Genomic DNA, 10,749 nt, shown 5'->3' with positions numbered 1-10,749 from the left:
AAAAAAAAAAAAAAAAAAAAAAAATTTAAATACCGTGGCCCAAGCCTGAAAAAAGAAAAATGTCCTGGACTCCTTCCTCTCCCTCATGTCTAATCTCAGTGATAAAGGTCAATCTCTTGGGAACAGTCCTGAAATACAGAATGTGAAATCCTCAGGAACTAGTGGGAGAAAGCATTCAGGAGTTAGTGGGACACATTTGAATGAAAGTCAGTGAAGAGACATGCAGAAAATAAAAACAAGAAGCACATATTTTCAAAATGTGCAGCTTTTGCTTATACATATTGATGCCAATGATTTTGTCTGTAGCTTTTATTTTTTCCCCTGTTGAAGACTGAACCCAGAGCCCTCACACTGAGCTACATCCCCAGCCTTTTTGAAAAAGTTTTCTTATTTTGAGGCTGAGTCTCATTAAGTCAGTCCCAAGTTGCCTGGGCTGGGTTTGAACTTGTGATACTCCAGCCTCAGCCTCCCAGAGTATTTGGAACACAAGTGTGTGCTACCATGCCCAGCTATCTGCAGGCCTTTTGAAAAATATTTTGAGACAGGGTCTTGCTGAGTTGCCGAGGTTGGCCTTGAACTTCTGATCCTTCTGTATCACCCTCTCGTAGCTGGGATTACAGTCATATGCCAGCATTCCAGGCTTCCACCTGTAGTTTTTATTAATATAGAGTTGTATAATTAAAATTCAGAAAGATCTGTCACATTCTCAAACTCTTAAAATAGTGCACTCAGTTTCCTCTCATATGTTCCCTATTTTACCATAGATGAGGACAAGTGGATGGGTCCAGCGGTCATAGCATTGTTTCTGCACTGTCCCTGTAATTGATATTGGAGTAAGAATGAAAAGTGACAACCTCAGTAACCAGACATCTTAAATTCACAATTACAGAGCCAGGCATGGTGCTGCACACCTCTAATTCATTTATGGTTTTTTTTGGTACTGGGAATCAAACTCAGGACCTTGTGCTTGCAAGGCAGGCATGATGCCACTGAGCTGAATCCCTGGCTCTAATTCATTTATTTCAAACCTAAATTTTAGTCTAAACCTACACACTCAATGTTTGACACTAAGGTACTTTGTATGGTGTCTAGTGACTGTTAAGATGTTGCAATCATCTCCTCCTCTTCAAAGTAACACAGAACTTCCTGGAATTCTTATGGATCACAACTTTGTGAGTCAGGAATCAGAGCCCATATGGGTCGGCTGCCTCACCGTGTCTGGTGTGCTTCAGGGCAGAGCGGTGTCAGGGCTGACTCAACATCAAAGCTTAGTCTTCCTGTCTGTGAACATGCAATATATCTCCACTTATTTAATTCCTTAATTTTGATCATCAGAGTTTTGTTGTTTTCCTGATAAAGATCTTGCACATATTTTGTTAGATTTATATTTAAGGTTTTCATTTTTGGGGAGCCTAAGGTAAATGCTCTTGCAGTTTTCATTTCAAAAGAATCTAGGTGGTTTGAAATAAACAGTACATTAATAGTATTTGTAGTCACCCTTTCATGCAATAGAACCAGAAGGTATCTCTACTATACAATGTAGCTTGGTGCCCATTTTCTTTTTTTTTCCATACCTGAGATTGGTGCCCATTTTCTAACCTTCCCGACCCTGCATCTCCCCTAACTCTTCCTGGCCTCTGATAATGAGGATTTTGCTCTCCACCTCTGCTGAAATCAGTGCTTTGGATTCCATATGGGAGTGGATCACGTGCTCTTTGTGTTTTCGTGCCTGGCTTATTTCATTTAATATGACATCCTCTAGTTTATCTATATTGAGACAGATGACAGTATTTCTTTGTAATAGCTGAGTGGAATCTGTTGTGTATATGTACACTGTATTTTCTTCATCCATGCATCATTTCTGCATAGGTTGATATCTTTTCTTTGATACTGTGAATACTGCTTCAGTGGGAGTGCAACCAGCAACTCAAATTAAACTTTAAAAATTAGAATTTCTTCCTTTTAGAGATACTCAGTTTCTCCAAACTTCCTCCTTTTGAGCACATAACCAACACCCCCTCCTCTCCTCAGCCCGGATGAGTGCTGGACAGGATGTGCAGATGCTGGCCCTATGACACAGGAGCCCAGTTTCCTTTCTAAGAGAAAGAGGACAAAGAGCCAAAGGTGGCTGGAAGTGATAAAGCAAATGTGGAGATCTGCATTCTCTCTCCGTGCTTCCCTAGCTTTTATTCCTTACTATGAAAGACCCTTGCCCACCTACACAAGGAAAAATGGTGTTGAGGCAAATGGGCCTTTCCATCTCCTCGGAGCAAGCTTTGCATAAATCCTTGTTCCTTTTAAACAAAATATATAGCTTCCTTAAATATGGTCAAGGATGAGCAAATGAACCTGAGCATAGGAATCTGGGTGGCCTGTGGCAGGAGGGCAGGCATCTCTGCTACCTGCTGGTTTTACTTCCTTTGGACACTTTTATCTGGTAATAGGATGGTTGGGTGGTACAGTCATTTTAACTGTATGAGGAACCTCCATGCTGTTTTCCATACCGGTTGTTGTAATGTTTTCTTCCCACCAACAGTGTTTATGGGCTTCTTCTTTATCCACATCCTCATCAGCACTTCTTATCCTTTTGGCTATTGATAATAGCCATTTACTGGACTGAGGTGTATTCATTGTGATTTTAATTTGCATTTCCTGGTAGTGATTTTTTTAAAAAAAATTTTATACCGGGGATCGAACTCAGGATCTTATGCTTGTGAGGCAGGCTGCGGCACCACTGAGCTAAATCCCCAGTCCTTCCTGGAATTGATTTTAAATATTTTTCTACAGCTCTGTTCACCATTTGTATGTCTTCTTTGAAGAAAAATGAATGTTTAGGTCTGTTGACCCATTTTAAAATCAAATGGTTATTATTTTTATTATTATTTTCCTGTGAAGTTGAGGGTTTTTTTGGTTTTTTTTTTTTTTGGTATGAGGATCAAACTCGGGACCTTGCGCCTGAGAGGCAGGTGGCAGAACCACTGAGCTAAATCCCCGGCCCTGTTTGAGATCTTTACGTATTTTACTATATGATCCCAGTATGTAACTAGCAACTATCATGAAAGTAGCTGGAAGGAAAAGGTCCTTTTTATCCTCTGCTCAGCAAGTTAGTAGCAGGTTCTGTCCTTGCTTTGCCTTCTCAATATGTCTGTTGTAGGATTACTTGGCTGTGGTGCCGTTTTACTCCTCCATATCCTGGCGGAGGTCATCGTGTCTCCTCTGGTTCCTTCTCCGCTGATTCTCCCATAAGCCTTTCCGGTTTCCATTCTAGGAGCTACTGTTGAAATGCAGACCTGCTCAGTTAACCTGTCCGTTCTTCTAGGACCTTATTATTCACACCCTGCCATTTGGGGAGTGGCAGTGCTCCCCTGGAGTAAACTCAGACTCTTTTGGCACATAGGAAGGAGAGTGCGGTGCCATGTGCGTGGTTTTAACTCATTTATTAAAAATCAGCGGATGCCTAACCTTTGTTTTCTGTTGGAATATATTCAAGTAGAAATGCAGGACCACACACTGCATGAGTTCCTCCGTGTTGTGTTTATCTGTCATCACAGACCAGGTTCACTGCCCTAGACACGATACTGTGGTTATTCCATTAACGTGGCTGTGCTGACTCTGTGCTCGTGACCAGACTGATGCTGTTACCCTGTGGTCAGGAGAATCCCTGGTTCACAGAGGAAAGAGCTTAACATTTTGGTTTTTCAGTGAAGAGCAAGCTTGAAATACACAACAACTATAGTTTCTCCTTCATTGTTTCATTTGCATTGACATTGTGTCTAAATTAGTGTGCACGTATTCATACTTATTTCTTCTTCATATCAAATTATATGGTCCTTCATGGAGCAGAATTTTACTCACATTTTAATCCCTTGAAATTAGGGTGGTTTTAGATTTGGAAGGTATAAATTCAGTAATGCTATTTTCAGTATAGTTAGCAAGTATAATGCAAGCTAGTTTGTCACCTTTCCCCCACCATACAAAGCAAGCTTTGTATTACCAGAGCTCCTCCTACCCCATCAAAAATCAGAACTTTGAGATTCCTGTTGTTGTGACAATGAATGAGGGCTGAGTGAGAGACAAATGTTCTCTTATAGGTGTCGGTGTCATTTGAGGATGTTTTTGTGAGCTTCACTTGGGAGGAGTGGCAGGTTCTGGACAATGCTCAGAGGACCCTGTACAGGGAGGTGATGCTGGAGACCTACAGCAGCCTGGCGGTGTTGGGTGAGTGAAATCCCCGTCACTGTCTGATATGAGCTCCTTCTTAACAAACATGTGAGCACTAGTAAGGGTTCATGCTTCAGGTGTATTTCTTAGTTACTTTCTCATCTCTGAGGCATAGTACCCAAAACCTATAATTTAAAGGAGGATAGATTTTTTTTTTTAGTTTAACAGTTTGTAGAGCCTTGATTCCATAGTCAGCTGGCTCCAAGGCAGAATGGCATGGCAGAGGAGAAAGCTCAAGGCATGGCAGTGGGACGCAGCATGTCTTTAAGGGAGGAGGAAGGAGTGATGTCTGTCTCCAGGCCAGGCCCACAGAGACCCACCTGTCACACCAGTGCTCACCCCAAGTATCACACCCACCTATAAACCTAATTGGTGGACTAATCCAGTATCATACCCATGATCCAGTCCTGGACTAATCCAGTATCACACAGTCATGATCCAGTCACCACCCCAGAGCCCCACTTATGAGCCCACAAGGCTTTGGGGGGACACCTAGATATAAGACGTAAACTTCTAGTTGATGAAGAACATGATTGTTCCTCCTCTCTACTGAAGGGTTCACCTTCACGCCTTTATTGAACAATGTTTGAAGCTGGGCCATTTGCATTCTGCATAGAAACTTAACACAGCAGTTATTAAATGCATTTTTCCCATTAACAGGGCATTGCATTACTAAACCTGAGGTGATCTTTAAGCTGGAGCAAGGAGCAGAGCCATGGATGAGAGAAGAACCCCCAAATCTGAGTCCTCCAGGTCAGTCAATGCATACTGGGCAGGGCAACCAGGAAGCAGGGAGCTGAGCACATGCTGGCTGTGGTCAGGTGTTGGTCACTAATGTCCCCCCTAGTCCCAGGCTCAGGATGCCTGGTCTACATCCATCAGACATGCAGGGCTCTCATATAGTATGCCCACTGTTAATTTTACTGAATATTTCTTAGATATACCCAAAGCCTAATCCATACTGACCTCCTTTTAGAGCTTTGTCTTTGCTTTCTCAGTTGTGTCTTATTCTCCATTATCATAGACTTCTTTTATTGATATTAGACATTTAATGATACATACATTTATACTTTAACACATTCAATCACGCCACCCTCTGAGATTGAACCCAGGGGTGCCCTAACCCATATGCATCCCTAGCCTTTTTATTTTGTACAGTATTTTCAAATAGAGTCTCACTAAGTTACTTAGGGTGGCCTTAAATTTGTGATCCTCTTGCCTCACTCAGCCTCCTGAGTAGCTGCAAGTGGCCCTTATAAGAAGTTTTTCTTTTGTTTTGTTTTTGCGGTTCTGGAGATTGTGGGGCCTCACACATGTGGGCGAGCACTCTCCCAACTCACCGACACCCCTAGCCCTAGAACAGATTGTACGTACTGGAAACTGTGTCATTGTATTTGTGCACCGTGCTGTCAGAAGTTGTGAAACAGCAAGAGGATCCAGCATAGGAGCATGAAGAGGGTGGCCTTAGACTTTCCAATGCACTGACAGGTTCTTAGTCCCAAAGGCAAATGATTTAAAGGTTCTGTGTGAAGGAGTTCCGATTTCTGGTTGGGACTGGAGTTTGAATTGACCACGAGAAGGAGAAATGTACAGAGGACTCTGTTTTATGAAAGCAGGAGACCGTATCCTTCAGAGGCTGTGAATGAGCAAGCACGGGCCCATGTAACAGGAATTGAGGGGGAGCATCTGGGCTGTTGATCTCAGAAGGTTCCCGACAAACACTTTTCAGATGTTGGGCTCTAAAGTGGTGGGGCGTGGGGAGGGACAAGCTTTCTGTACTTGTTTTGGTTCTGAGAAAGAAGCAGTAGGTTAAATTAGGAATTTTGAAGATGCTGTCTTTGCTTACATTGGAAAAAAGAGAATTTATATTTTAAAAACTTCCATGTGGCCTGGGATTTAGCTCAGTGGTGCCCTTGCCTGCTTGGCAAGGGCAAGGACCCAAAGTCAATCCTCAGCACCAAAGCCAAAAAAACTCCCAGATGTCTGTAGTCATTCCCCAGGGAAGAATGAAAATGGAACAAGTAAATGCAAAGCCTGTCCATTTGTCATGTGCCTGCTTAGGTGACAGGAAATTGGACCTGTCTGGTATCTTACAACAGGGTGATCTAGATGTTCTTGCCACCTTCGAAATGGAGTAATGAGAAGGATAGCAACAGTAGTGGCTGAATACTTTAACAAAATATTTCTTCATGAAGTAAAAAGAAGCAAAAACTTTTTCAAGGTTCTAAAATCTGTCAGTGTAACTTATTAAATAAAGGTCCATAGGAAGAAAAACTACGTGTGTGTGTATGCATATATATGTATGTATATATATATATGTGTGAGAATATCTATATAAGGATCTCTCTTTATAAAAATGTCTTGATGTGGTTAACATCTAGTTTTGTTTTGTTTTTTCTTCCTCATTTTAGATGTCCAGAAAGTGGATCACATACTTCAGCCCAGCCACGAGAGTCAAGGAAGACGTTTGTGGCAAGTTGTTCTTACCACTAACAACACAACAGCTGAGGAGAGAGTTGAATTAGGATTGGAGCTCAAAGTCCTTGAGTGGAATTTTGATTTGAGGTCAAGCCGAAGTTCAGATTTGGTTATAAATAATGGAAGCTATTCAGCAATGGCGAATCTCTCCAGTGAGCCTAGTGGAGAGAAACCTAATCAGTATCATATAACTGGGAAGTCCTTGAGATATCCTGAGCATTTTGGTCAGCATCCCAAGATTCCAACTGGGCAGCAGGATTTTCAATATAGCGGACAATGGGAACGCTTCACCAGGGAGGCAAAATTATTGAAAGAATGTGTTACACATAAGAGGGTTCCTATGGGACAGGCCTGCTGGAAGCATGATGAACCTGGGAAAGCCTGTGAGAAGTCAGCTGTCATTGCTACAGTGGGAAGGAAAACTCTTTATAAAAGCTGTGATCTCACCACACATGAGACACACACAGAGGAGAAATCCTGTGAATGTGGTGAATGTGAGAAAACCTTCATTGTGCAACAGAAGAAACATTCAGAGAAAGAACCCTATTCATACTATCCACATGAGGAGTCCTTCAGCTATAAGCCAGTCATCTCTATGCAGCAGAGTTTTCATAGAAGGGAAAAGCCCTACAAATGTGATGAATGTGGAGAGGCCTTTCACACTAAGTCAGACCTAGTGAGGCATGAGAGTATTCATGCTTGGGGGAAACTGTTTGAGTGTAAGAAATGTGGGAAAACTTTCTGCCGGAAGTCATCCCTTACTACTCATGAGAAAATTCACAGTGGGGAGAAGCCCCATCAATGCACTAAATGTAGAAAAGCCTTTCGCAAGAAGTCACAGCTCCGGAGGCACTGGGGAAGAATTCACACAGAAGAGAAACCTAAAGGATGTAATGAATGTAATGAGTGTGGAAAATTTTTTCACAGAAAGTCTCATCTCATAAAGCATCAGCGTACTCACACAGGCGAGAAGCCCTATGAATGTGGTCAATGTGGAAAATCTTTTGGCCAGAAGATACACCTCACAAAGCATCAGCGTACTCACACAGGCGAGAAACCCTATAAATGTGGTCAGTGTGGAAAATCTTTTGGCCAGAAGATACACCTCACTAAACATGAGACAGTCCACACCATGGAGAAGCCCTACGAATGTAATCAGTGTGGAAAATTCTTTGGCCAAAAGACTTACCTCACTAAACATCAGATGATCCACTCTGGGGAGAAACCCTATGGATGTGATAAGTGTGGGAAATCCTTTGGACAGAAAACTTATCTCACTAACCATCAAATGACACACACGTTGGAGAAACCCTATAAATGTAATGACTGCGGAAAATCCTTTGCCTATAAGTCGTACCTTGCTAAACATCAGATGACACACACTGGGGAGAAACCCTATGGATGTAGCCAGTGTGGAAAAACTTTTCGCCAGACTTCACACCTCAGCAAGCATGAGAGAACTCAACATGGGAGAAAAGCTTCTATGAATGTGGAAACTTGCTCAAATCATACTTCAGCAAATATCAGCGAATTCACATAGTGGAAAAATCTTGCATGGCAGATAATAGCTATGTATCCTTCAAAATCCATTTCCTTTTCTCTGGAACACAGCCTGCATTTCCTAGCCTTGCCTACTGTGGCCTGGACTCTGCCTGGGGAATACAGACATATGTGGTAAGAATTACATCCAAGCCTGTACACAAAGAGAATGACACTGCAGCGTTCTCAGATTTCTCATCTTTTATGACACTAAAGTGCTACTGACCCTCAGGATGGCTTTGAAGTACAGGTGGGAGATGGTCACTGTGATTTAAGACATGAAGAGAACAGATCTTTCCAGCACTGCCTCGGTACCTTGTGTTCTTTACATGAGTGAGAAATAAATATCTACTCTTTTGCTATTTTATGCATGATCTGTTTGCATTGTAGCACCAGTAGCCCACTGTTTCTGATTCATTTTATGAATATGAGATCTTTCTGAGGGAATATAGAAACCTGTTATCTTTCATCTCTAAGTCAGCGTTTTTAAGAATCAATTGAGAAAGGATATAACATATTTGGGATTTTGTATGTCTGGCAGGGATATCTCATGGGACACTGAGAATAATATAACTCTATTATTATAATGAGTCAGAACTTTAAGATTTTACCTTGTTGGACAGGGGATTTAGCTCAGTGGCATAGTGCCTACCTGGCAAGCATGAGGTCCTGAGTTTGATCCCTGGTATCAAAAAAATTTTTTACCTCATTTATGCATCAGATGTATACTCAGTGTAATGGGAACAAATGGGAATTTTGAAGATATATTCAAAATATAAAATATTTGAGTAGCAGTAATAAAATATGAGTGGTGCTATTACCTGCATTTGAGAGTGTGCAGTCATTTTTGGTTATCACATCTGGAGATTGGGAGCTCCTGCTAGTGCCATCTAGTGGGTAGAGATCTGGTACAGCTACACCGCCTGTGAAACACAGCATAGACTCTGAAGTACACAGGGTTTGTGCATAAAGAGTATTATATGTTAGAAATGCTCCTTCATGAGACCAGATGATAAATGCCACTGGCGTAATAAATATGGCTTTGATTGGTGTATTAATCCATTTTCTGTTGCTATGACAAAGCACTTGAGGCCCGGCACTTTATTAAAAGGTTTACTTTGCTTGCAGTTTGGGAGGCTGGCAGTAGAAGATTGGGTGGTTACAGTACTTCAGCCTCCATGCTGTCTTGCTTGGCTGGGTCACATCATATTGGAGACATGGAAAGGAAGCTCACTGTGTGCGGAAGAGGCCACATGTGTGGAGTGGCCCTGCTTTATAATAACCATTTCTGCGACAACTCTGTTTGGTGGTGGTGGGGGGGTTGAACTCAGGTCCTTAATGCTTGCAAGGCAGGCAACAGAACCACTGAGCTAAATCCCCAGCCCCCTCTGCAACAACTCTGTACAAGCATTTGTTCCTTTTGTGGCACTGCCAGTAGTGACCCAATTCCTCCTGCTAGGCTCCACCATGTTCTTTTCTGGTACTGGGGATTGAACCCAGGAGCTCCTATCTCCAGCTAATGTGTGGGCACGTCTGCATGTGACACTACGAAACCAGAGTCTGCACATTAAGCTACATTCTTGGCCCTTTTTCCCTATTATTTTGAGGTATGATGTCACTTATTTGCAATGTATTGCTCAGAATGGGTTTGAACTTGGAATCTTCCTGCATCTGCCTCCCAAATCACTGAGAATACAGGTATGCCCCAGTGGGCCCAGCAAGGCCCTGACTTTTAGCATTTCATTTCACAACCACCCTAAGCTTCAACTCTGTACATGAGCCCTTAGGGACAAACCACAGCCAAAGCATAGCAGTTAGGAATTTCCATGTCCTGGGCCATACTAGCCTCTGTGTCCTGTTTAATGGATTAAGTATACAGTGCCTTACTACATTCATGTTCCTATTCATAGTGTACATAGATCTGTACAATAATAACCAAACTCTTAAGTAAATGTTTTCCTGAAGTCTGCAGCAAACAGTGCCAGATAGTGGTTCTAAAAGAAAGACTCATAGAACTATACAAATCAGGTACATAATTATCAGTTTAAGTCTAGATTAGCTTAAACAGCTCTGATCAGTGGTACTTGCTTCATCCCATTTAGTAAAATGCAATCTCTGCAAGCACAATTTGCCCCTCATTCTTAACTCCTAGTGTTTGCATGGGTACTGGCATAGGTGTGTGTGCTGAGCAGTCTGTATTTTCTGTGACAATGGTGGTCATGCTGTCTAACGGGCCATGTGATACATCCTCACTTCTCCACTTACATGTTTGACTTTTCACCTTAACATCTCTGGGCTTCTGTCTCTTCGTGTTAAAAAAAAAAAAAAGTCATACTAGAACCTACCTTAAGAAGTCATTGTGAGGAGTAAATTAGATAAGTACAATTCTTTGAATATTTCTTGACATCTGATAATTAGCATATAGATTGTACCCATGTGGGGAAGAGTGATTATTGTAATTTACAAAAACACTATTGGCAGCAATCTTTTTTTTTTTTTTTTTTTTTTTTT

General features: G+C 41.8%; 1 protein-coding gene across 1 annotated transcript in view; it reads left to right on the top strand.

Moving 5' to 3' along the window:
- Positions 1–10,714, top strand: part of LOC104862754 (zinc finger protein 717) — a 15,490-nt gene extending 4,776 nt beyond the window's left edge. The window contains exons 3-5 of the mRNA XM_033764911.1: positions 4,092–4,218; positions 4,882–4,974; positions 6,633–10,714. Of these exons, the coding sequence (XP_033620802.1) occupies positions 4,092–4,218; positions 4,882–4,974; positions 6,633–8,239 (1,827 nt within the window). The 3' untranslated portion in view covers positions 8,240–10,714. The remainder of the gene's footprint in view (positions 1–4,091; positions 4,219–4,881; positions 4,975–6,632) is intronic.
- The last annotated feature ends 35 nt before the right edge of the window (positions 10,715–10,749 follow it).

The sequence above is a fragment of the Fukomys damarensis genome, unplaced genomic scaffold (genome assembly GCF_012274545.1).
Source record: "Fukomys damarensis isolate Sample0158 unplaced genomic scaffold, DMR_v1.0_HiC HiC_scaffold_17, whole genome shotgun sequence".
In the NCBI taxonomy this organism is placed as follows: Eukaryota; Metazoa; Chordata; class Mammalia; order Rodentia; family Bathyergidae; genus Fukomys; species Fukomys damarensis.
Note: the sequence above shows the minus strand (reverse complement) of the source record. Positions and strands in the feature narration are given on the sequence as shown.